The 27,603-nt window shown below is 34.5% G+C and overlaps 5 protein-coding genes across 9 annotated transcripts; 2 read left to right on the top strand and 3 right to left on the bottom strand.

Annotated features, from left to right (window-relative positions):
- Positions 1-319: 319 nt before the first annotated feature.
- Positions 320-5,814, bottom strand: LOC140820999 (mitogen-activated protein kinase kinase SIPKK-like). Of its 2 annotated transcripts, none has more exons than XM_073181385.1 (9): positions 5,518-5,814; positions 5,324-5,408; positions 4,576-4,710; positions 3,798-4,022; positions 3,535-3,717; positions 3,118-3,338; positions 2,636-2,681; positions 2,432-2,549; positions 320-559 (listed from the first exon to the last, which is right to left on the bottom strand). In XM_073181385.1, exons 1-8 carry the CDS (start codon positions 5,616-5,618, stop codon positions 2,460-2,462), a joined length of 1,086 nt encoding a protein of 361 aa, XP_073037486.1. In that variant the 5' UTR covers positions 5,619-5,814; the 3' UTR covers positions 320-559; positions 2,432-2,459. The 2 variants fall into 2 exon arrangements, with proteins under 2 accessions (XP_073037486.1, XP_073037487.1); XM_073181386.1 differs by having other exon boundaries at positions 2,455-2,549.
- Positions 5,815-10,138: 4,324 nt separating this feature from the next.
- Positions 10,139-13,721, top strand: LOC140820997 (uncharacterized). 4 transcript variants are annotated; one of them, XM_073181382.1, is made up of 6 exons: positions 10,139-10,296; positions 11,304-11,383; positions 12,062-12,175; positions 12,979-13,099; positions 13,173-13,290; positions 13,380-13,721. In XM_073181382.1, exons 2-6 carry the CDS (start codon positions 11,374-11,376, stop codon positions 13,431-13,433), a joined length of 417 nt encoding a protein of 138 aa, XP_073037483.1. In that variant the 5' UTR covers positions 10,139-10,296; positions 11,304-11,373; the 3' UTR covers positions 13,434-13,721. The 4 variants fall into 4 exon arrangements, with proteins under 4 accessions (XP_073037483.1, XP_073037482.1, XP_073037485.1 ...); XM_073181381.1 differs by having other exon boundaries at positions 12,973-13,099; XM_073181384.1 differs by lacking the exon at positions 12,062-12,175.
- Positions 13,722-14,070: 349 nt separating this feature from the next.
- Positions 14,071-15,796, bottom strand: LOC140820996 (threonine synthase 1, chloroplastic-like). The gene has a single exon (XM_073181380.1). It carries the CDS (start codon positions 15,713-15,715, stop codon positions 14,237-14,239), a length of 1,479 nt encoding a protein of 492 aa, XP_073037481.1. The 5' UTR covers positions 15,716-15,796; the 3' UTR covers positions 14,071-14,236.
- A 1,241-nt stretch (positions 15,797-17,037) lies between these two features.
- On the bottom strand, positions 17,038-19,962 carry LOC140821014 (nuclear transcription factor Y subunit A-3-like). The gene is made up of 6 exons (XM_073181403.1): positions 19,822-19,962; positions 19,066-19,189; positions 18,293-18,402; positions 18,143-18,205; positions 17,879-18,046; positions 17,038-17,394 (listed from the first exon to the last, which is right to left on the bottom strand). The coding sequence occupies exons 2-6, from the start codon at positions 19,109-19,111 to the stop codon at positions 17,068-17,070; spliced, it is 714 nt and encodes a 237-aa protein (XP_073037504.1). The 5' UTR covers positions 19,112-19,189; positions 19,822-19,962; the 3' UTR covers positions 17,038-17,067.
- Positions 19,963-22,809: 2,847 nt separating this feature from the next.
- Positions 22,810-27,603, top strand: LOC140821013 (protein Brevis radix-like 4). Its single transcript, XM_073181402.1, has 5 exons — positions 22,810-22,931; positions 23,070-23,213; positions 23,323-23,690; positions 26,050-26,580; positions 27,334-27,603. The coding sequence occupies exons 2-5, from the start codon at positions 23,124-23,126 to the stop codon at positions 27,410-27,412; spliced, it is 1,068 nt and encodes a 355-aa protein (XP_073037503.1). The 5' UTR covers positions 22,810-22,931; positions 23,070-23,123; the 3' UTR covers positions 27,413-27,603.

Genomic DNA, 27,603 nt, shown 5'->3' with positions numbered 1-27,603 from the left:
TGATCCTACAGGCAAAGAAGGAAAATGAGAAATAGTGTCTATTTATCGAGGACAAAAACTTGTGTGAGACGATCTCACGGGTCGAATTTATGAGACGAATATCTTATTTGAGTTATCTATGAAAAAATATAATTTTTTATGCTAAGAGTATTACTTTTTATTGTGAATATGAGTAGGATTGACCCGTCTCACATATTAGTATCCGTGAGACGGTCTCACATGAGACTTACTTTTTATCGAGGTTGGTTCGAAAAGTTTGTCCTAAAAATTAAACAAATATATTTGAAATAATTCAACCATCTCTGGGACAAGTAGGCAAGATCAGCAAGCAATTCAACTCAAACCCATAATAAATATTCTGAAATCACAAATGAAGTCCTAAATTCTATATCACAAATGCAGTTCGTTCAATTTGAGCCATAATTCTGGGGACTAATGGTACACAACTGAAGACTTCCGAGCCATTGGCATTAAAACGCTCGCTCGTCTTTCGAAAGCAACGAAAACTGATGTATCGACTTATGCAGCAAGAGTTGCAGCTGAAAATTTCCATTTACATCTGCAGATTGAAAGAAAATTGTATGATCACATGGCACGAAGCGAACAAATTCAGAAACAATGATATCCGACGTGAGATATGTTAACGATACTTTCATCAGTTTTAACATGTATTAACCTCAAAAGTCAAACTTGATTAACTGATCACCCAATACATTAACAAGCACAATCTTATTGCCTAACATAAAAAAATTTCCAGTGTCATCTATCACAACACCAATATCGCATTTAAACCAAAATTCACAAAATATCAACTACCATTCCTGTGAAATTTATGGCACCAAACCCATTCTTACTCAATTCACTGTCTTGCCATCCTCTCATCTCTAACACAAATCTATGTTGATAAAAAAAGGCAACATCGTAAATGTGTATATTGTAGTACTCCATGTCCTATGTGGGTTAGAAAATGAATTTGAAAAGAGTTTATAATGGCTTACAATGGACTTGAGTTAACCATTTTTCGCAAAGAGAAGACAGTCACATAATTGTTGTTATAAGAGCCCATTGTGCAATCGCGCTTGCGCGGGCTCGGGGCGTGACATGCACTTCATAATTTCTAAAATGGGAAAGGCCATTCTCTTGGCTCATTTTCTTGAATTTCAGTTTCTCATCAAGAGTCAATTCATCAAAATATTATACATGTCTGTCTCACCCAAAAATTTGAACACCAGGTTTAGGAAGATAATTGATAAAAAAAAGTGAGTTCAATCTACCAAAAGGATACTGCATTGATCATAAATCGAATGACCCATATTTGCTATATCTACAATATCAACATTAATATCACTCATGTTGAAATATGAACCCTCAGATACATGATTAGTGTACTACCTTAGGGTAGCATCTCATCCCCAGATAAAGGTTGGCTGAGAATGGACAATGTGATGTGGTTGTTGGTCGCGGACGAAAAATGTGATGTGGTTTGGCCTCGTTTTGTTGGTAGAAATGGGGAGGAAAGAATATCCACTAAACACCTAAGAAACATGTTATATCTTTAGTTCTTAATCCCTCCATCTCTTTCTTTTCCAATTAAATTTTTTAAAGTGAATTTAAGCAAGCATGGTTACACAAGGTGTATCACTATTTATTCACTTGCAAAACCTTTATAAATGTGCATTTCACCCAAATCACGAACTTTTGATTTTCTTTCAATTTTTTTCTGGATGGATAAGAAACTATATTAGATCAATCATTATATGCAATGAAATTAATTTTGATCCACAGCATACGCAACGACAAAGAGAATTTAAAACTTGCACAGAAATATATGGTGCGAGTAAAAACTGCAGATAACTACTTAGCATATCAATTCATAATATGGGATTCTATTCTATGCGAAATTTTCCGGCTTCCATAAATCAACGGTGTTGGTAAAAATGATCAAACCAATTTCAAGGCATAATACAATTAATTAAAAAAAATTTATAAACATCTAGACACAAAGAGGTGAAGCCAAAAATTAAATGATGAAGAAAGAAATGTACCAGATAAACTACATTAAGGCATGTTGCCACCATATTAATCAAATAAAACCAAGCATGGATCAAATATATCAGAACTGCACCTAATTGGCTTCAGCTTTTATGTGTTCTACATCTCATAGTTTTCATCAGAAAATGGACTATCAGTCTATGTTTCTACGCAGCTGATTATGTTGCAGCCGATATGAAGCCAAGAAGAGAAGAGGATGAGGTACCAAGATTGCGTAAGGAAAAGGCTAATCCATTTTCACATCCTATCTAGATTCCAGAACAGAACCTTAAGAATGTGATGATCAATCCATTAGACATGCTATAAAGAATTGTTCAAGAATCAACCGTAACCCCCTTTTTAAACACCAGTTTGCAGCAAAAACTGGTTAGAAAGTTACTCAAAATAAGACCACGTACGCACCTTGTTTAGAGTGTGGTAAGTGAAGGTCCTGCACTGGTGAAGTACACCGCAAGATCCACATCAAGATCATCAAACTTAGAGATGAAAGGGTGAGCCTGGATTTTTTACAATACATTCGAATCAACAGGGGACCCAAAAATCTTTGTATAATTATGATTAAAATTTAAAAAGTGTAAAGTACCATGAGCTCGTTTGCTGACAGTCTATTTTTAGGATCTTTTTGCACACTGAGATACCAGAAGATAAATCCAATAAACATGGGTCCACAGAGAAACAATAGAATTAGTAAAACAACAGGTTTTCAAGAGTTTGACAAATGATATCTTAATATTGAACAAGTACAAAATTACATCTAATTATATTGTAAACAAGAGGAATTTAGACGCAGTCCCAGCAGAGGTCGCAATGCTGCTGCACAGAGTTTCCTTTTGAGTAAACTGAATTTAGACGCTCGTTAATGATTCCCAAGACAAGATATTATAAAAGCACCTCTAAAACATAAGTTTTAAATGGTACTTCAGTATCAAATAAGTATTTAAGGGTTTTAAACATCATTTAGTCATAGCAAAATTGAGAAGAGAAAACAGATTTGAGATAAAAGGGATTCACTATGCATTATGGAAAAACGCGATTATTGGAACATATATTAAGTAAGATATTTACCAAGCAGAAATAAAAGAACAAAACTCTGGAGAGAACAGATCAGAAGATGCGCGTGGTTCTGGTTGATCAACAATGGTTTCCATCAACTCATAGACGTTGGTCCACCCAGGGGGCTGTGGTGGTGAGTATGGGAAACTTCCTGTTGCACACTCAAGCAGAACCAAACCAAGGCTCCAGATGTCACTACTGTAACCATACCTGCCTCCAAGGATTCTCTCAGGCTAATAACAAGAACAAATGTATATATTAAGCGTTAGAACACGAAGATTGTAATGCACAAAAACATCAGGGTAAAATAGCTTAGATAACTTCAATCGCAGAATGAGAGATGTAATTATACAGCAAGAATATAAAAGATAATCACCCGACAAAACTACATCACTAAATATAGTCTTGGATGAGGAGGATATTACTCACAGACATGTAGTTGTAAGTGCCAACGAAGGTATTTGCCAGACCAGACGTGCTAGCCAGTATTGCACTGACACCGAAATCAGTGATCTTGACTTCACCTCTGTGGTTTACTAATAAATTTGAAGGTTTCATGTCCCGGTGAATGATATGTTTTTCATGATGAAGATACCACAAGCCTTTGAGTACCTATATTGCAGTGACAGGATCTAGTTAGTACTCGAGTTGATTTCACAACAGAGGATTGAAAATCAAAATGCATGTATCACCTGTTTACAAATTGCAGCAAGATACGGTTCTGGAATTTTGTTAACCTTGGTCAGAAAGTCTGCAAGAGATCCCCCATCCATATACTCCAGAATTATAGAGATTGCACCATTATCATAAAAAGACTGATAACAAACTACAACATAGGGACATTGAGATGACTGATTGATTTTCAGTTCTTGTGCGATATGTTTGCGAGCGGATTCTTCAATATTCATTTGAATAACCTGAATTTTAAGTGATGTTATCAAAAGGAACAACATCAGTGGTCTAATTTCGCAATGTGACGGTACCTACTGCAAATAAGTTCATTTAAGAAAGTTCATGGAGATCTAACAGATCATAATCAATTTTGAAGCCTATTGTAAGTGTAGGCAGAAAAGCCACACAATGACACCACCCTTGTGGTTCCAGTGGCATGAGCCTCTCCCCATAGGGGTGGAGACCAGGTTTCAAACCCCGTTGACAGCAAACCCCCTTGGACATCACTTTTTATCCAAGATTCTGTTAAACATATCAATAACTTGTGCATTGTTGACTTCCCAAATAAATAGAAATTTGACAAAAGGGGATCAAATTTTCTGATTATAACATTGACACTGCTAGAGTTTTACTATTTTCCTTATAACTTTACCATGCCATGTCTTCACAAATTACTCTAAAAGTATATACAGAAAAAGTAAAAGACGACTCTGGACATGGGAGTCCAGTTCTTTAAATACAGAAAACAAAGTAGCAGGTAGTATCATGTGTTGCAGTTTACAGTTTAAATACAAATACCTTGAGAGCAAAAAATTGCCCAGTCCATTTGTGTTGCACCAAGCGTACGATACCTCCATTTCCTTTACCAATAACTCGAACAGCGTCAAAGTCACCTAAGCTCAACTGGTTATCTGATGGTTGTATTAAGGTTGGCTGAAAAAGATAACAAGTACACGGAAATAAATGCATTTACATTATCTTCTTTATACTTTCAGCTACCTGTTGGAAACTACTTGACAGCAAAACAAAAGAGTCAAAAGCACGAAATATGCCCGATGATTCAGTATATCAACATTCAATGGCAATATAATGTAATGCAAAATTATGAAATCACTTATTTGTCGCTAAGCATTTCACCACACACACATTCATCGAAATACATAACATGAAAGAACTTAAATTCTTCAAAGTTGTGTGCACTTAGAAATCATAAATTAAGTTAAAACAGCACAAAGGAGATCTTGTCATATTAACCGATCACACAAGTATTTTATTAACTCGTCAAATCAAAAGCAAACGATTAGCAGACTCTGATCAAAAGTACAAACAAAATCAACATGCATTTGGACAAATCAAAACGAACTGAAATGACCTAACGCAGAAACAATGCGATAGTTCTCTAATTTTCATTACTTCAAAACCCCTATGAGCTTCCCAAGACACTAAACAATGGAGCCAAAAAAGTTATTTTTAAGGGAAAAATGATAAAAATCTCTCCAAGAACCGAAACGGAGAAGCAATGAACTTATGAACGGCAGAGACATACAGCATCAACTTCGCTTTGAGAGACAACACGAACGCCATCTCTGTTCACCAACAGATCACCATCCTTAAACGTCCCCGATTCGCTTCTGCGTACAAAAAAGCAACAGATCATCATCAGTAAAGGAAACTAAAGAAGTCCCGACCCAGTTCAGCAAAACCATAAACCCAAAAATTTTCTTGAATAAACATACGTACAGAAATTTGGAGAGAGAATCTTCATCTGGAGGTGGGAGAGAGAGCTTCAGCTTAGGTGCTAATGCCCCTTTGTTCATTTTCTTTCTTTCCTCATTCTTCATCCCTCTTCAATGGTGGAAAACTTTTCCGTAGGCCCAAAATCTCTTCACCACTTTTCTTCGATTTCCTCCCCCCTTCTCCAACACTATGTATCTGGATTTGGGCAAGATCAAAGAACTTTCGCGCAAAAACGTTTCCACGTTAGGTGAAGACCAGTGGGCACACGAACTCATGCTCACCCAGACAGCGAATTGATTGGTGGGACTGATTTTAATATATTCGATTTCACTTCACCCGTTTACTTTTCTTTCATTACCAGGTACTCCAATGATTTTTTAATACTTACACGTGACATTTAATTGAAGAATTGATTTTTTGAGACGCTCTCGCGAATTTTTATCTGTTCACAATAAAAAATAAAAATAACATAAAAAGTAATATTTTTCATAAATGATCCAAATAATATATCCGTCTCAAAAAATACGACTCGTAAGACTGTCTCACACAAATTTTTACTTTAACTAAACATAACTATTCTTGATAAAACAAATTTTGAAAAATGATAAATCCATTTTAAGATTTTTTTTACATAAATTGTTTTTTCGTGAAAAAGAAAAGAAAAAATAGAGAGTTAAAAAAAGAAAGAGATATATTTTGGGCTCAAAATGATGTGCAATAGTCAAAATATTTTTATTATAATTGAGTGATAAGATAAACATGTACAAAATGATCATTAAAAAACAATTTGTTACAGTATTTTATCTAAAAGTACTAATCAAATTATTCAGTAATTTCTTTCTCAATTTATAACTTATAATATGATCAATCTATTCAATTTTTTTTTGTGAGATCGAAGAAAAGTTTTGATGAGATTCAAAACTCAAATAAATTGGATATATGTTTTTTTCTATAACTATAGTTCATATACTTTATTTTTAAGTTTTGGGAGACAAATTCAACTCGAGATTCTTACTCTTTCCATGTTTTTTTTTTTTTTTTTGCTTGTTTCTTCGTTAATCTAATTTTTAGGAAATCGATTAAGCCGACACCAAATTCTAGTCAAGGTTTGCTTGTTTATTTACGTTAGTTTTTGTTACTTTCGTTGTACTTGTCGATCTTTGATTCTTAGTAAAATTTGATCGAGTTCAATCAGGGCCGTGCTTATGACTCAGGCCCAATTTGTTTTGGGGACCAAAAATTTTAAAAAAAATTATTATATATACTGTCTTTTTTTTTAATTTATAAATATTAAAATATAAAGAATAATAAAATATCAAATAAAATATTGTAAAATTGCTTATCCCCAAACTCGGCGAGAAAGACAAGAAACAACGGCCAAAGTGATATCTATCCTTCGTCTTCTCCATCTTCGACTCCAGCATCAGTTGCTCACCCTTGTAAGTGTATTAATGTTATGTACAATAATAATTTGTATTATAATGCTTTTTCCCCTAATCTTGCTACTTGAATAATTTGATTTCTATTGATATATTTGATTTAGTTTTGTTGTTTTATGATGTAAATCAAATTTCTTTACAAGTTGAGTTTTCTTTCGAATGATTTTTGGGTTTTGTTTGACGTGTGTAGACGATAGCCTTGCATACAAAATTTACCATGATTTCTTGAGGTAAAAAGCCAATCTTAATTTGTGTCTTAAAGGAGGGGCGAGAATGGGAGCGAAGAAATTCAGAAATGTAGAAAACTACACAAGTTCTCTGACTAAAATAACGAGAATATCGTGCACTCTAAATTTCAATAAATAAGTATTTACTGCATTCTTGACTTGAAAGAATTTATTGTGGTGTTGTGGGAGTTTTAATGGTTTCCCCCTTCAAAAGTTGGGAAATTTGGCATATAACAATTTTTTTTATATATAATGTCTCATAGAGTAGAGTGATTTGGAAAGCTTTTTTTAACTTTTCTACGTGAACTTAGACTTTTATAAATCATAACAAATCAAATTTTAGAAATGCCCTTTCACTTGAAATCTCTCTAATAATTAGTTATACTTCATAAATACCCTCTTTACTTTATGATAACACTTTTTACTATTTTTATGGAAGAAATTTAATATCTTATAAACTGTTACATTTTCAACTCTTCAGATTGAAACATCATATTTTGTTTGGACGATGCTAACCTGCAGGCCAATCACCAAAGAACTTTGCTAATCTAGTTTGTAGGTGATTGTGGTGGATATATGTGTAAAAACATTGTTAGGATTCAGATGCCTCTTTTTAAAAGTTAGACTCAGGCCCAAATATTGTTAGGATCGGCCCTGAGTTCAATACATTTTACGTATATTACTACTCACGATCCGATGGTATATATTTTATGAGTTTTCCGATAAACAAATTAAATTACATGTTAAATTGACAGTTAGTTAATTTTTGATTTTGGGCGTCGATTTTTATTTTTAAGGGCCCGAACCAAATTAAGAGTTTTGGGTTCTTTAGAAATAGAGTTTTGGTCTCAACTCGCCAACAAACTTTAACGTATTGCTTGGGTTGGAAAATTCTCAACCCATTAAAATTCAGGCTTCCAGTGTTCGGGAGTATGGGTAGCAGGCCTACGGCGGGCGGGCCAATCTACAACGGGTCGGATTGGATCACGAATTGAGATTTTTTAATATATATATATATATATATATATATATATATATATATATATATATATATATATATATTTTGTAGTGAAAGTTGTATATCTTTTTTTGTAATAAATACTTTGACCAACACTAGAAGTATGAAAATTATGAATGAAAATATAGAGAATTTAAGGGATAAAATAATTCGCAAATGACTCCATCTGTTTGCTCTTTGTATATGATGATAATTTGAAATACGATGATAATATATCTATTTTTTAACTACATTAATTTTCCAAAGTGATCCTGTGAAGACTAAGACTTTATTCTAACTCAAATTCAGAAGTTAACTCAGATGCGAAGATTACTCAAGTTCATATATATAACTCTCCATAATTTAATTCAATCGATATGAGACATCTAGTATACTGAGACACCTAACACATATCTCACGCTTAAGAATGAATAATTGGAGCATGAAATTTACATGACAGTAGCAGGTGGTCTATATGACAGTCCAACAAATACTGATACACACGAACTCTGATATTATGTTAACAATGTAATATCAGATTAATTTATCTCAAAAGCTATTTCAAAGTTAATTGTCCAAATCAACTTTTTGTCTGCACCAAATGGTAGGAGAAGGTAGATTATTCATTATGGCATGCATGACTTTATTTTCTTTCTTCCTTGTTTGGATTTAACAGTGTACTATCAAGAAATTAAAATTTCAACTTTGAACTTCACATAAGATCATTTTGGGTAGTTTTTTTTTTCATGAAAGGAATCGTCTCCAAAAAAGAGAGACGTATTATCAAAGTTTAGCTTTGGTTAGCACAATACCAAACAGACCATTAAATTTCACAAAATGCAAGGAAGACTTTAAGCTAGACTGCAAATTAAAGGCAAGTAGCTAATTTAATGACTACAAAAATCTAGAAGAAAACCGAGTGACTTTAATTTTAGTGTGTGACGATTATCAATTTTGTTAAACGAATATTTTATTTGAGTTATCCATAAAGAGATTAGTTTTTATATCAAAAAATATTATAAGATTTAAGTAAGTCAAATATAAGCTTAAGTGCATAACAAGCCAAAACATTGTACCATTTGGAATCCAAGTAATATTCGGAAAATTTTAAAACTGATTCTATGTTAAATAAATTGTAATAAACTTTAAAAAGTGATATGTTTTGAAATATAACATAACTGGATGTTTACGATATACATACAACAGTAATTTAATTTATTTCAACCTCCATAACCAAGTATACTTCCATAGTTTTTTCAGCTAAATCACTTTTTAATTTATTTATACATCATTTGTAAGTATAATTATTTTAACTAATTCAAGAATTTTGAAAGCGTTTATTTTGTAAAAAAATCATAGATATTAATTATTTAAGAATAAAATATATTAAACATAAAGTAAAACATAACATTTATATATTGTATTATACATATACAATATATATATATATATATATATATATATATATATATATATATATATATATATATATATGTGTGTGTGTGTGTGTGTGTGTGTGTGTGTGTAGGACCAAATTGGTGGTGACGGAATAACTTAAATTTTTTTAATCGTATAACAGTTTAAACGTCACGTTTCGATTGTTCTACCAAATAAAGACGATTATTTTACCTCGATAAATAGGAGTATTTGAGTTCATTTAATAGCTGTAAATATATTTTACCATTACCAATACAATGTCAGAGAAAAACTCATTAGTGCTAATAAAGTTTGATAACTACTGAGACCGGACTCGTAGCCTAATGGTCTCACCCGCCGGATTAGCTGGCCTCCCTCCTCGGGTTCGATCCCCCTCCCCTGCGTGAGTTGTAATAAAAAAAAAAAAGTTTGATAACTACTAAAACTTAAATAATTTGTTTGAAATAATAGAATATTATTTAGGAAACTGGGAAAAAAGGAAATTAAAGAAAAGGACAAAGAAGGGAATTAGATAAAGAAACAGACAAACCGGCGGTTCGAGTGCGTAGACTGCTTAGTTGTGAAGCATGGAAGAAGTCGCTGACACTATGAATACATGCTAATTCATCAGAGATTTCTTCTCTTAAATCTTAATCTGCGAAATCATTTCATGAAAGAAATTCCCAGTTCTCTGTGCTCCGAGGTAATTTCCAGTTCGTTTAATTGATTTTTGTGATTTTTTTAGGTTAGATTATCCCATGTTTGTTTTGCTATTGTTGAATTTTGGTTTGAATGCGCCATTTTCTTTGTTGGGTTTAGTGTGTTTCGTGTTTTGACTTACTGGGTTTAAAGGAAATTAGGGATTTAATTTCTGAGAGGGGGAATATTTTACGTGTTTTCTTTTATGGAATCAATGATCCGGGATTCCAGTATGGCCTCACAAGGAGGATAGAAGAGTGTGTTTGAGATTTGTGCACATGATTCTTTTTCTTTTATTTTGGTGAGCATGTAAATTATTTTTTGGTATGAACATAGTAAAACTATCTTCGGATTTAGTTTTGGTTGTGGTGAAATTTGATGCAATTTTTATGGGATATAGGGTGAAATCAACCGGCTTCTTTCATTTGGCAAACCTATATAGTAACTCAAATTGTATGTTAATCAGTGTATTAATAATAGATGATATAATTATCAGTAGTAATGTGCATGTATTTGTATGTGTGCGGTTGTGTTATACATATGGTCTAAGAGGCGTCTTTTTACCTTTGAACCTCTGACACTATGTTTGAATCATGAATCTATTGAAGAAATAGGGAAACAAAAGTTTTTTACAATTTTTTTTTTGAATTATCAAACCTTCTCCAGTTATATGTCGGTTTATGTTTTTATATTATTGTGTCTATGAAAAAAATGTTACGGCAATCACTTTTAAGTGGTTTTGCTCTACTTTTGCACTTTTCTCAACAAAATCCTAGACAAAACATAGTGTAAAGTCTCTTTGTCATATGCAACCAAATACATTACATCTATGTTTGGTTTACCTACTTATAGAATGAGGTAGGAATTTTATTGACTTAAAGTTGTTTCAATGTCCTTTTGTCATGCATTTTACCTCCCCCTGTCCATTCAACCTGTCATTTTCTTTTTGTTAAATCATAGTAAAATTCTATAATTATACAACGTCGATGTTCCATTAACTTTCTAAAACAGGTAGCCGAGACGTGAATGTGGAAGGTAGGATCTCCAGGTCCTTCTATATAAATCCTCTGGAGACATTCGCATGGATCAGAGTAATTTAGTTTTACTTTTTGTCCCTACATTGAATGCGTAAATTTGCATGTGAATATCTGCATCTTGTTCTGTTTTTCCAAGTATTTTCCGAGCCACCAATAGGGGTTACTCACGTTGTAAAGTGAAAATTATGATAAGGGTTAGAAAGAAGCCCATAAATTTTAAAACACAGAAGTATCTAATAATCACTAGGTCTGGTAACGTTTCTGTTTGATGTTTTTTTTCTTAAACCCTTACTTTGAGTTATAAATCAATGTAAATATGTGTTTGAATTTTAGCTGTGAACCACCTATTTTGACCTTGGCAAAAGAAGAACATAGCGACCTAAATCACTTGTCTATTTTTTGAACCCTTTAACATTGGTTAATACTTTCTACTAGTTTATCATGAGCTAAAATGGAAATTCACTAAAGTCAACTGCATTATATCTCAGAAGTTTTACAACTTCAATGCTCAGTAGCCGCAGCAAAAATTTGTCAATTATAACTTAATCTGGTTTAGATGTCCATCATGACTGTCAGAGAGAAATATATGTCATTTTGAGTTGTGGGAAGATACATTATCTGGCTGTTAATTTTGGGGCTGTTGGGAAACTTCAATATCTTCTGAAATACTAAGATTTGCAAGATGGAAAAAAAAATGGAGAGAATAAACCGAAAGACTTCTTGGTGTTACAGATGCTACTATTGAGGAGGGAAAGGGTAGAAATGACCTCGAACTTATCAGTTCAGTTTCAGATAAGCAATCCAATCTTTTCAGACCATCAGTTCGATATTATTCTACGTTTAAAGGTAGCAATTTTGTTTGTCATTAAAGTTAAAACTACCTTATTATCATCGACAAATTGTGTTCACACAGGACCATAAATATCATATAGACTAGTTCTAATGCTATTTAGCGCTTGCCATGAAGCTTTTGGAAATGATAGCCTAGGCATTATTCCATAAATGCACCTCCCTTCATTGTAAATGTTGTTCACACAGGACCATAAATATCTTAGTACTCTACTTCTAAATGTGATCTAGCTTGTCATGAAGCTTTTGGAAATGATAGTGTAGGCATTATTCCATGACTGCACCCTTCACACGTACTTTTATCTTCCCAATCACCATTTTCTTTTGTTACAGAGCATACTCTCAGCTTCTGATTATGTTAATCTATTTTTGTTCTCTGGATTGTTGCTTGGGAGATGTCATATCCAGGGTGCAGGTCCCTATTTCAGCAGGGTGTCATGCATTGAACGTCTTGTGCTCGTTATCCAGACTGAAATCGCAATCCTATTTTCCTCTCTTATGCTGCTGACATATCTTTCTATTGTAATCCAACTTCTAATATATTCTCTCCCTAGTGTCTTTAGTTTCCCTTTTTTTTTTTTTTCTAGTGTTTGTTAGAGCTTCATAGAAAATTTACAACCAATTTTAAATTCACATGGGTTATGGATAATACTTCTGTCTTGTTCCACGGTTCTCAACTGATTAGCAGATACTATTTATGAACCTCGATTGTTCTTGTTATGTGTAGAAAATGATGATATTGTAATTTATTGTATCTAATACCAACATATGAGATACACAATTATGTTTCCTAGGACCAGCTGTGGATGTTGCGGACCGGGAAAAAGGCAGATATGCTCTAATTAGAGATGAAGAAAACTCTCAAGTAGGAACATACGACAAACCTCTTCCATGCTTTGGCTGTGGAATTGGATGGTTTTCGTAAGTAGAATCTTATTTTTTATTATACGGCCTTCTCCAGTTCTCACTGATACGATCATTCTTCCTTCTTCAGTTTTCTAGTTGGTTTTTTATGCCCTGTGATGTGGTATTATGCTACAATCTTATACTTCGGAAATTACTATCACAAGGATCCCAGGGAACGGGCTGGGCTTGCTGCTTCTGCAATTTCTGTGAGTAGTTACTTATTCGACATGATCTGAATCTATTGTGACATCTAATTCTAACCCAGACAGACCTGAGACCGGGATTTGTTTTGCAGGCATTGGCGTGCTCCGTGTTATTGTTCATAATCTCCATTATTCTGCTTGTCTAGCTTTGGAGTCACTACTTTTACCACCACTTGTTCAAATGGTGGTTACAAGCATGGATATAGGAGTTCATATACTTTACACACCCGTAGATATAAATATTTGGGGCGAAACCCCTTGTGTACAGAAACAAAATATGTGTCGTTTGGTGTCGTCTTCCCTAGAGATTACAGAAGTTTGACAGGAAATTCATGTCGGATTTAATCCTAAATTTCCGAAGTCTGTAACGCACACTTCTGGTGAGTATTTGTTATCTATACCTTGTAATTGAGTAATGAACTTTGGTTTCTTTAGTAATCGTTTCTTACTTTTTGAAATACCCATTTATGCATTACATTAATACACATTATCTTGATGTGTATATCTTTGTTGTTGTGGCAATAAAATATTTTAAAATAAATAAACTTGTTATAAATTTTTTTTTATCATTATAGAGTCAATTTAAATAAAAAAAAGAATCTAAAATTAATTTGTAATAACCTGTAATTATATTTTATATTATACTATATAATATTTTTTTATGAAAAAATAGGGCTCTACCCCCTCTACATAATCTATCCATACTCGAAAAAATGGAGATATAACCCTTGCATAAATTTAAAGTTCAAATCCTCAAAACACAAAACAAAGTTAAAAGAACACTAAAATTAAATATGTTTTATTGGAAACAATATTTCATTCAGTAGTTACAATAAAAAGTGAGTACTGCCCTGTTTAATTGGAAGCATTGTAAATTTACATAATCACACAGAATTTGGCAACAAAATTCACATACTACACAAATAGTTCAGTTCCAAACGCAAGGATATCAACATCTTGACAAGAACTTCTGGAGCTCATCCATGACTGATCCAAAATCCGCCTTCACGTTCACCGGGGGATTCGAATACCCACAGGCCATCTCCTTAATCCCCTTGGAATGGTAATCAATCTTTGACTCTGTAAATTTCAATCCGTGCGCGGTGCTAACGACAACAGTCCTATCTGTCGGATGAATAATCCCATCCCGCCTAAGCTTGATTAATGCTGCCATGGCTACTCCTGTATGAGGGCAAATAAACATTCCTGTTGAATCTGCCAACGCCATTGCATCCATTAGTTCCTCCTCTGTAGCTTCCTCCACGATCCCATTCGAATTCTTGAGAGCATAGACTGCTCTGTCGATGGAGACAGGGTCACCAATCTGTATAGCGGATGCATAGGTAGTTTCGGCTTTTACTGGTTTGAATTCTTTCCACCCTGATTTGTAGTGTAAGAACAATGGATTTGCGTTGTGGGATTGAGCACAAACAAGCCCTGGAATCCGGTCCACTAGGCCTAATTCTTGGCACATTTTGAAGCCTTTGTAGAATGTATAAATGTTGCCTAAGTTTCCTCCAGGGACAATTACCCAGTCCGGAACTTGCCAGTCGAATTGCTGTAATATTTCAATGGCTGCGGTTTTTTGACCTTCCAATCTTAAACTGTTCAAAGAATTAGCTAAGTAAATGGGTAACTCATTTGTGACTTCGCGGATTATTTTCATACAACCATCAAAATCTGAGTCAACGCTGAGCACAAACGCACCATTCGCGATTGGTTGAACTAATTGGGCCATGGAAATCTTGTCGGCGGGCAATATGACTATAGATGGTATATTGGCGGCCGCGCAGTAGGCTGAGAGGGCCGCGGAGGTGTCTCCGGTGGAAGCGCAGCCGACACCCACTAACGTACGGTTCATTTTCCGCAGTCTGTTGACTTGGCTGACCAAAACAGTCATGCCCAAATCCTTGAAACTGCCGGTGTGACTAATGCCACAGTGTTTGACCCATAAATCATTCATCCCAAGATGTCTCTTGCCGAATCTCTCGGCCCAGAAAAGATTGGAGTTTCCCTCGAATGCGCTGACGATATCGTCGTTATCGAGTTCCGGTAGGACCCATTCCTTCTTCGACCAAACGCCGGAGCCATAGGGCCACTTGGTTGTTCCCACGCGAGAGTCGAAAAGGGTCTTCCAGTACTGGCCATCGAATTGCTTCAGAGCATTCATGTCGTGCTGCACGTCTAGAAGGCCGCCGTCGCGGCTCCTGTATACTACTTCGTCGAGGGAGTACGATTCCGAGGTGGGAACGTTCGTGGATATGGAGGTGAAAGGTACGTACTTTGCTGAGAACTGAAGTGTGAGTGGAGGTGCCGGTAGGGACGACGGAGGAGAAGTGACCGAGGGTGTGGCGGTGCATTTCATAGTGGGTACCGCTTTGAAGCGGCGGTGGAGGACAGCAGAATTTAAGGGATGAGAGGCAGCCATGTGTCAGTACGGGCGGAGGCGGTGACAGAGGGAGGCGGAGCAGCGGGGTGTAGAGTTGGAGGGAGCCTTATCACATTAAAAGCTGGCCATTGGCCATATATTAAAGTAAATATCAATTGATGGCACGTGTTAAATATTTTAAAAGTATATCATTTTTTATTTTAGTGACAAAAAATTAAAATAAACACTCGTTTAAATCATTATTATTATACGAATATTTATATAGTAATATTTAGAGGGTGGGAAACATCTTTATTAAAATTTATTCTGCATTGGATGTGTATAGAAATATTATTTATATAAGATTAGGTCTTGTGAGACGATCTCACAAATCTTTATCTGTGAGATAGATTAACCCTATCGATATTCACAATAAAAAATAATACTCTTAGTCTAAAAAGCAATATTTTTTTATGGATGACTCAAATAAAATACATGTATCACAAAATACGACCCGTGAGACCGTCTCACACAAATTTTTGTTTTTATATAATATAAAATCATACATGCTTGTTCTTTCTAGGCTCTAGCTGTCACTTTTTTTTTGCCTCAAGGGCCATGTTTTGATTTTTTAAGTCGTTTTCCCCATTTTTGTGTTTGGTTATTTATAATTATAATATATATATATATATACACACACATATATTATACACATTATTCTAATCTTTTAATTCTTACAGTTGACTTGAGTTGGGACACGCTACAATGTTTATGAGTGGAACATGTTCTCGGATTTGGTCTGGACATCCGGATGTAATGATTAAGCAAAATCTTTGGTGAATTGTCAACCATACCCCTCTTTTTAATACATATTTGCACAAATTTTCAACCGTACGCAGGCATTTCAATTTCGTTAATCTGTTCACTTATTCCATTATCTTCAACCAAGGAGGAGCATGGGTTTTCCAACCTTGAATTGGAGGAAGCACAGCCGAACTCGGAGAGGACTCTGTTTGAAGGCCGGCCTCGACTAACATTATATCTCCCTAACTATGGCTGTCATGTTGTCTTCGGTATTGAGGTTCAGATCGGACTACATCTCAATATCAACGAGACAAGCACATGATAACTAATGAATACGCCATTTATCATTCACACAAACCGGAGACAGGTATCCTATGACAAGCGAACATTTAGTTCTAAATTAACTGAAACTTGGGAATACCCGCAAACATGCTTGCTAGTTAGGACAAGAAACAGATCCAGACCAAATTGGGAAAGAAAACAAATCAAGAAATCTTTTTATACTAACTGGTTGGTTGGATCTTGTGATGGTTTTTATAGCACAAAACCTGGAGAAACTAGAGTTAATAAGCCAAGGATGACTTGCTCGGCCCAGCTGAGAGTCTTTCTCACTGAACAACTGAAGCAAAGTGCCGATTCCCATTGTACATGAGGCCACCACTGCCGACAACGGGAACAGCCACATGGGTCGAAAACCTGCTATCTGGTGGTTTCTGGTAGATTGTATTGGTTCCTGCACCTTCAGCAGTTGTGGGGGGAGTACTATGCTTGTTAGTTTCAAATTGATGCATGTCCTGACACGAAGTATCTGCATTCTGAGAGCTGGCAAGGCTATGAGACTCGCATTGGTGAGGCTTTTTGGTGCTTAGAAAACGTCCACCAGAGCCACGGACCCTTTTCAATGCGTGCATATGTCTAGACTCGTGCAGATATGGCTGCATTTTTATCACTTGTGAGAAGCACAATTCCCACTTACACTATACATAATAATGAAGTAGGAGAAAGAATTCTATGCTCAGGTGAGTGGAACCTACATTCATCTTTATTATTAATATTCAAAGTCATAAAAGTCATGTGTTTAAAGGTGATCAAAGCTAGTTCATGAGCCTGTTGGGTTTAGCTCAATTTTAGGCGTACATGACCTCGTGAGCTAGTTCATCACTATTATTTGTTTATATGTAGAACTCAAGATTGCGAGTCAAACCTGTGATATTAACTCGCAATTTGCAAACATGTCAACAAAAAACTTTATCAGCCTAACCTGATTTTGTGAGCTAGTTTGCGATCATGAGCTTGAGCTTCTTTGCTTAGAATTCAATAAGCTCGAGTTCAATCAATTTTAGGCGAGATCTAACTTAAGTTTATTAAATTTCAGGAGTTCAACTCGTTTATACTACTCAAGAAAACATAAGGACTTACTTTCCTACTTCTGACAAGTTTGTTTTGAGCCTCAAGCTTTGCGCGTGTCTGTCTCCTACGAAGAATTCCATGGTACTGTTTAGCATTGACATATACGGGACCATCCTCAGGAAGATCAGCAGGCAGTGGAACTCGACCGGAGGTTGGCCCCATCAAGTGAGGCTGAATCTGATAAAACATTCAGAATCGTATAAAAGAGTAGCTCACATCACAGTTGAGCCTTTTTCATATTTTAATGTCAGTATGAAGTGAAGAGTCAATTACCATTGTATGAGCTCCATAGGCAGTAAATACCCCACCGAACGGGTCAGAGTAAATATATGGAATCTGCAACAAGCCGGGTATTACTGTAAATAACAATAAAGTATCAAAACAGAAACAAGAAGCAAAAGATGCTCATGAGGCTGCAGCTACCATAGGTTGGTTGATTTCAGCTTGAGAAACGTTGAAGGAAAAATTGGGATTGCACAAAAACAGAGAAGGCTTCACATAATTTCCATGGTTCTCACAGCTTTTATCTCTGGCTGAATCAAACGAATGGAAAGTAAGTTTCGTCTCATCGCAAAACAACAAGTAAGCAAGCAATCAAGGACTTAAGCAAGAAGGTTTTAAAACCTTGGCAATGCACCGCTCGATATTATGCGCTAGCATTTAATCCTCACTAGCAAACAAATCGAGAGATGCGATTTGATGATTTAGCAAGGAAAAAATTAGGAAAGTAAAATTGGAGGACATAAAAAAGTTTAAGATGACAAACCAACTTGGATCCTAAACATCGGATAAAAAGCAAACAATTGAAATGAAACGTCAGTCGACAGTCAAGTATACAGGCTAGAAAAACTCCATGCTCAAAGCTGATGTAGAATAGCAATGCATCCAAAGCATAATCAATCACAAGCCCACCATGCAGGGATAGACCCAGCAAGGAGGTAAGGGGTTATACGGCCATGGCTTCAATCGGAAAAAAATCGCATTTCACCTATAGTTTTTTTAAAACACCATGCCTTCCATCTCCCCTTCCTTCCAGTAAAACAATCAAAAAAGGTATAAATCTTAAATCTAAAACAATAAATTTAAAGGGGAGGGGGGAATCAAACTATTGGAGCCATGTTAAAGAGCAATAGTAAAATAAAATCGAACTAAAAAAGGAAATAAAGAAGAAAATTGAATGCTTGCGGCATCAGTACCAGAGTCTGACGAAGCACATTGATCTTCAGAACTTGTCTTGTCCATGGATTCAACACTCAATAATACAAGCTGGTCGATTAAGACCACCGGTACTACGGCTCAAAGCCTATATTATTGCAAATTCTGCGAGGAAATGACCTCGGTTATAAAAATAACAGTTTTCTTGAACCTTGATGATAGACCATAGCTAATAGCCGCTATTAAAAATACAAGCATATTTTCAGATACACAAACTCGGAGAACATAAATCCCCCAACTCAACTGCTTTGAAGGGAAAAAGTCTACACAGCTAAAAAGCAGAAACAACAGGGAGTACAATGCCTCACTATTTCTTAACTATGCAGTCAAGAATTCTAATTCAACAAGATATTAGAAGTCAACCCACTATCCCTAATCCCATAAACGAACCTACACTTCGTAAGGCAAAACCCAAGCAAGAGAAACACCAAAACTGAAACAAAACCAAGCAAAAAAGAGGAAAACTTTATCCAAATCTTATCCCCACAAACAAGAATCGTCAGCCAAATCCAAAAACCCATATTACAAATAGACACATAAAGACCAAAACAACATAGATTAACCAAACAAGATAAACAACTCGCAGTCAGAACACCAAACCCCCCACACCCACACCCACACCCACCCCCCCGCCGAACCCAAAAATAGATGGAAAAAACTTAGTAAAGCTATTATAGACATGTATCTATTTATATATTTAGTGCAGCAAAAGAAGAGAGAGAGAGACAAAGACGAACCTTTGGGATCTGCTTCCAAAACTTGAACGAACAATGATCACAACTGTTGGAATGAAACTGGGCATGTCCCCTCCTCTCCAAACGCACAAGAGAGAGACTGTAATCGTTCTTGGCTAGAATCCTACTCTGTCGAAACACTTACCGTAGTGCTCAAAAATAATATTATTAATTAACTTTATAATATTATATATCAATAAATACTTTTTAAATAATGAAACTGATAAATCATTATACAAAATCTCTTATAAAATGGTCTCGCTGATAAATTTTATAATACGAATATTCGACTCAAACGAGTCATTAAAAAATTTTATTTTTATATTAAAATATTTTTTTCATTACAAATATATACATAATCGACTAATCAACATGTGAGATTTTATCGAAAAAAAATATAATCTAATCACTAATGGTTTCACAAAATAAATTATAATATTTAATGAAAAGACTTTCTTCTTGCAGCGATTTTTTCAAAAAAATTTAAAGGATTTTGAAAAGTAATTTTTTTATTGTAGAAATTTGTAATTTTAATAATATTAATCAAATTATAATACTTGGTCTATTTCGCAATACTTATTTATATATACGAATACATATATATATTGTCCTTCTTATTCAAAGATAACGTTTATTTATTTAAAAACAAAAATTAGGATAAAGTTTGTTTTAAATAAGGAACGCCACGTCATTTCGAACAAAAAATGTTATTTACTTACGTGTTGTTTAGTTATCGCAGGCAGGACAGAACAGTGTTCGCCAGCCGCCTTTTAACTCCGCGGTTTATTTCACGCGCCGCCACGTTATCGTGGTCGAGGTTGAACTATCGCGGATGCGCTGATATATTGGGATGTGACTCTTGGGAAATTAATTATTGACCGAAGAAATCAGTTGAGTTGATTTCCGAGAATGCCCCTCTTTGTGTTTTTTTGGAAAAAAAAAGAAAAATAAAAAAGAAAACGACGAAGGAAGCTCGAACGTCATGTTTTATTTAAGTCTTTCCATTTTACTATTAAATTAATAGACATATTATATTTAATAAATTAATTAATCAATTTTCCTAAGTCGGTCTGCAGTTGCTTGCATTATTATTATAAACTAAAAAGACACATTTTGAGCCACTTTTGTTACATTTTCAGCTCTTTGTTGGGTCTAACGGGCCAATTTCTTTACTGAATTTTCTTTGTAATAATAATCTTATTGGATTATTTTATAATCAAATTTCTCATTAATCAGAAATTGTTACTGACAACTATTATGATCATTCTCGTTCCACGAATATCGAATTTTACCGGATCGTCTCACGTTCGATGTTGCTACAGTTTGACGGTCATGGGTTTCCCGGCCCATTTATATAAACAGATATATATAACTACGATATTATCATCATCGTTGAAATGTCATCTCAATGATGAACATAGATATAAACACAATTGATAATAAACATATCAAAATTATATATATATATATATATATATATATATATATAGTTTGTTATGTCGAATTCGATGAGTTATACTCTTGTCTACTCAAATATATTAATAATCACAATATTATTTATGTACTCAAAATCTCATCATCTTACTAAAAATTCTTACATTTTTTGTTTAAAATGTTAAATGATGTATAATATATGAATGAAGTAGAGAAGAAGGGTATTATGTCTCTTAATCCCCATTGCATTTTGATTTTTGATCCATTATTATAGCATCCTATGCTATCATTCGAGAAAAATGTACTTTCAAGGTTAGTTTTTATTTCAATTGAAATTACATTGACGTAATTTAGACTAAACCCATTGAATTTTACCAGATATATTTTTGCAGAAAATTCCAACTGAAATAACCAAAGTAATCGAACCAGCGAATATGGATAAAAAAGAAAGTATTCCCCAAACCTAATGTATTTTATATATATATATATATATATATATATATATATATATATATATATATATATATATATATCAAAAAAATCTATTGTTAAGATTGGAACTTGGACCTAACTCAACCCCAAAAGCTAGCTCAAGTGGGGAGGATTGTCCAAGCCAATATATGCCACTCAAAGGTTATTTATCCAACCGATGTGGGACAATTAACACACCCCTCTCACGCCCAGGAATGAACATCTGGAGCGTGGAGTTTACAAATGACCCAATTATGGGCAGAACGGGTGGCCTAATTATAGGCAGTCCAACACATAACGGTGAAACCCGGGCTCTGATACCATGTTAAGATTGGAACTTGGACCTAACTCAACCCCAAAAGCTAGCTCAAGGGGGGAGGATTGTCCAAGCCAATATATGCCACTCAAAGGTTATTTATCCAACCGATGTGGGACAATTAACATCTATTGTCATAAAATTTAACCCATTCGTTATATAATAAAATCAAATTATATAATCAAAGCATAAGAGATGTCAATGTGTCCGAGTAAACACTAGACCCGTCCGAGTAAATTATATCATTGGGCAAGTCTCGGGTCCAATTTTTTCAGACCCGTCCGAATATGAGGTCGATCATGAGTCCTATAATATCTGCCTCATAGTAGACCTATATATGTGTATATAAATACTCTAGTATTTTAGTTTTATTAATGCCCATTTGGGGATAATAATATTTTTTTTTGAGAGTTAATTACTATTTTTTTTTATGTAATTCATTATGTCGCGAAGATACTTTGTTTGTCATTATTAAGTGCGATCGAGGACATGAATCAGTTTTCTATTGTGTTGTATTTAGAGACTTGTTTGTTTTATAATTCAGTCATTAGAGAAAAAAAAATTACTGTTTTCATTTTAAATCGAGTCTAACGAGTCTAACCGGCCCTGTTTTGTATTGAGAGGAACGGGTCCGAAAAATATTTAACTAAGATGGGCGATTAATAGGTCAAAGTTTCCTCATGGATCTTAGTTCTAGCCATACTCGTCTTATTCACTTCTCTACAAAGCATTTTTTTTTTTTTAAAAATAAAACATAAAAGCAAACTGTAAAAAAAGAAAGAAAGTAAAAGAAGCCTTTAATTGATTAAAAAGCTTCAAATCTCTTAAAAGCAAGCAATTTTCAAACGCATCTTCTTCTTCTTTATCAAACTTCACTTCCTTCTTCACCAAAGTACGTACTCTTTTTTCCACTCATCACAATTCACACCTATATGTATGTATATATTATCTATGGTGTAATGATCTTGAAATGAATATATATATAATATATCTCTGAGCGTTTGATTGTTTTTTGATTTCGTTGTTTCAGGATCTGGGTTAGTTTTCTGTTGGAGAATTGTTATGATCTTTAGAACAGAGGGCAATGCTTACATGCATGGCGCATTCGAGTGGTAAGGCTTCGACAATGGAAGAAATCGACGCCAAGCAATCCAGCAAAACCCTCTCTTCTCAGGTTATATATGAATCATTCCACCAATTTTGTGTTTCCTGTTTTCATTTTGATTCATTGGGAAAGTGTAGTTAATTTAATTTGTTCGGATGTTTTTCTTTGTGCTTCGCAGATTAAGGACATGGCTCTGAAGGCTTCCGGCGTGTACTGTCACTGCACGCCCTGCGCGGATCAGCCGGCGGAGCAGCAGACGAGGAACCCGCGTAACTTCAGCGGCGGGGAGCTTGAAAAATCCCGCCGGGCTTTGTACAGGCGGACATGGAGCTCAAGCTCGGGAAGGAAGGAGCTAGAAGCGAGGTTGAAGGTGATCTCAAGCGGCGACGGGACACCGGCTTCGGCGAGTGGCCGCCGAGTCGAGCCGGTCGTCTTCGTGGAAGAGTGCGAACCGAAAGAGTGGGTGGCTCAGGTCGAACCGGGAGTCCTAATGACCTTTTTGTCCTTGCCCAAGGGTGGGAATGATCTCAAGCGAGTCCGATTCAGGTAATATTTCGGTAAGTTGGCATTTTTATTTTTATAATTTCAATTTTTTGTGGGGCTTTAGTTGGTTGGAAAGATTAATTATACTAATCAAACTTTATTTATTTCTCATTTATTTGAATAATAATTACTTAATAGTACTTGCTCTTTTTTTATAAGGCTTATAAAACCTAGCTATTTTGCTCTCAATTATACCTAAAAAACGGGGTTAAAAAAATATAAATACAGTATAGAATACATATGAAATACGATATATAATACGGTCTCGAATGAAACGATTTTATTCTAATATTTGAAGTAGTTCTAATATAATTATCAAATATAATGTGAAATATACTATATGTTAATGAAAATGTAAATAAAGGGCATAATTTTGCATAATTAAATGGACATGATTGAAAGTTGTTAGGTTTTGACAAAATTTAATCTATTTAGGCCTTAGATTGGTTTATTTAAGACCTCTTGACAAAAAAAGGTGTGCATGCTTGCAAATAATAGAATTGAGCAATAGGATTGAAAAGACAAAAACAAACGGTTTCACGGATCTTATTTTGTGAGATAAATCTCTTATTTGGGTTATCCGTGAAAAAAGTATTACTTTTTATGCTGAAAACATTATTTTTTATTGTGAATATCGGTAGGGTTGACTCGTCTCAGAGATAAAAATTCGTGAGACCATATCACAAAAGACCTACTCGATTGAAAAAGTGCTTCTTCATCGTGTCTTTTGTTTATTCTGTCGGCCAAATTGCATAATCAACTACTTTCTAATTATCTTGAAACTTTTGTGGTTATTTAAATAATAGGAAAACTAGAAATATATATCATTATTCTTTATCATACATTAAATATACTTTTGATTGTACTAGAATTCTATTTTTTTTTTAAAAAAACACTATTTTTTGGGACTATTTTTGATGTTATGATGACAAAAAGAGAGCCTGATAAAAGTGATTGGTACTCTGCTGGAAATTAAACTTTATTGGTTCTGTTCTCTGCAAGTAAAATGAACTGAATTGTTCAAAAAATCACCTCCCTCTAGCTGTTTGTGTGGAAAGATTCAGCACAAAAATTGGACATGAATTATGCGCTTCATCATGAAAAAAGCTGAGGAAAAAAAGTGAATAGGGGATCCTTTTAAAAAGTCCAAAATGGCAAAACTAGTTAAAAAAAAAATGGGTCGACCTATTTTGATAGTTTTCTTATTTAGAGACTGATTTCATAAATTCGTGTAAATAACAGAGGCTGAAGGAGGAAAAACAATATCCAATTTAGAGACTGATTTCATAAATTTGGTCTCTAACTTAGAGACTGCTTGTGTTGCATCGGTCTCTCATATAGCGACCGAATTATGAATCGATCTCTATATTAGAGACTGACTTTAATTAGTCGATATCTATTTTAGAGACCAATGACGTAAATGTGGTCGCTAATTTAGAGACCGACTAATCGTACCGGTCTCTCACAATTAGCGACCAATGTTATCGATACCAATCAAATCGGTCTCTATTTTGTTGTAGAGACCGAATAGAAACCGATTTGTCGGTCTCTAATCCATGTTTTCTTGTAGCTACAGTAAGTTTTCATATAACACTATTTACTCAGAGTCGCCTTCCTTCGTGTCATGTGCATGCCATTGATTATTACAAAGAGGGATAAAAATACACCGATGATCAGTTTCTTGCCATCGATTATTACATTGAGGAACAAATTTTTTATTTCCAGTCCCTTAACAGTAATCACTTGTACACAATAAAGTAGGTCCAACTTACAATGGACTGCCATAATTGTCAGTATGTAATACCATAAAACTACGTACAATTATATGATTTTATTAGCTTTAATGACATCTAACAATTGACTCACCAACCATTCATCAATGCTTGCATCTTCCAAATTAATGTTAATCAAAACATGGGAAAATGAGAAACTTTCAATGTCTTTAATTCAAGATGCATGTGGCCTATGAGATGCTTTGTATGTAGAACGATGTACATTTATCAATACATGTGGTGTCCATCGACCGTTTAGTGAACCTCATATTTGTTATTATATTTTCACTTTTAGATATACCTTATAGTACTACCCCAAGTGTAGCTTGAAATTTCCCGTGGTATGTATATACTTGGTCAATGATCATGACATATTCCTTGAAGTTAGCATTCTTGGGATCTCTATTCCATTTGTTCTCTCTTCAACATGGAGATGTTTGTATAACTGAATCACAAGTCGAGTGGTTTAATTAGGTTATGATGATTAGTATAATAGTTTTTGAGTGTTATTACTTTCACAAACTATAATTTTGGTTAATCTGATCCATTATTAATTCTGAATATTGGTCGGTCTTATTTCATCGTATCAGTCAAGAAATGTTCAACAAATGGCAAGCTCATCGGTGGTGGACGGAAAACTGTGAAAAGGTGATGGAGCTGTACAACGTGCAGACGTTGAATCGTCAACCTTTCCCTCTTCCGACAACTCCTAGATCAGAAGATGACACGAGTTCAAAGACACGATCTATCAGTGAAAACCCTTTACTAAGAGAGCAACAACCTCATACATCAGATGCACCGAATGGAACAGTTAACGGACACTTTTCAGAATCATTAGACCATGACTATGCACATGATTCTCGAGCTTACATTAATGAATCTAATGGTGTTGGCAAAAGTACTCCAAAATGCTCCAGCACTAGCGGCGGCGTTAAGACAGAAATATCGTCTTCCACGAGGACTAGGTCTTTTGGAGATCATGTCGACAAATCTGGAGAGATATCATTAAACAACGGCGGTTATTTGGAATCGGAATGGATCGAACATGACGAGCCTGGTGTGCATCTAACCATCAGAGCTCTGGCTGATGGTAGAAAAGAACTTAAAAGTGTCAGATTCAGGTATGAAAGAAATTGTTATTATTCTTGCCAATTGGATTTATAATGGAAGCTTTCCACACATTGTTTGTTCTCAAATATTAGCCTTTCCGTCTCAATTATATAGTCCACATTTCATTTTTTATCCGTCCCAACCCCAATTATATAATCCACTTTCCACATTTAATATACTATTTTATTATATACCCTTATTTAATGTGTATAATTTGTATCAATTTTCATTTTCTAATATCCTTAAATAAGGATGTGTTAGGAAATTTGTATGTATAATTTGTTTTTCTAATAACATTCTTAATCTGTATGAAAAAAACAAAGTGGACTATATAATTAGGATGGAGTGAGTAATATATATGTATATAAAGTACACATTTAAATGCAATAATTTAAAACAATATTTAATGAAGAAAAGTGTGGATGAGAAATATTTTAGTAATTTTAAAAGACAAAAACTTCTGTGAAACGGGTCGTATTTTGTAAGACGAATATCTTATTTGAGTCATCCATAAAAAAATATTACTTTTTATGCTAAGAGTATTATTTTTTATTGTGGATATCGGTAGGGTTGACTCATCTCACATATAAAGATTCATGAGACCGTCTCACAAGATACTTACCCATTTTAAAAATATCAAAAAGTTGATGAGATGCATAATTTTTCAAGTTGGAAATGGCAATTTTTCGTATGATTCAATTAGTGTAACATCGTCAAATCTCTAAAAGTCTCATACTTAATTGATTTTTTAATGGAATTTTTAGCCGAGAGAAGTTCAAGGAGATGCACGCTAAGCAGTGGTGGGAAGAGAATAGAGTAAGGATAAACAAACAATACTTGTGATTCAAACTAGGTATCGAATGCTAGCTACTGTTTATTCATTCATGCTTGAAATGTAAGTAATCCATGCACCATGCAAGAAAAGGTCACAAATTGTGACTACTTGCAAAAAATTATGGTGGTTTGTTTTTGTATTTAATTAAATGCATTAATTGATCATGGTGTGTGTGTGTGTGTGTGCACGTGCCTAATTT

The sequence above is a fragment of the Primulina eburnea genome, unplaced genomic scaffold (genome assembly GCF_022965805.1).
Source record: "Primulina eburnea isolate SZY01 unplaced genomic scaffold, ASM2296580v1 ctg368_ERROPOS200000, whole genome shotgun sequence".
NCBI lineage: Eukaryota > Viridiplantae > Streptophyta > Magnoliopsida > Lamiales > Gesneriaceae > Primulina > Primulina eburnea.
This window is presented reverse-complemented; position numbering and strand designations above follow the sequence as displayed.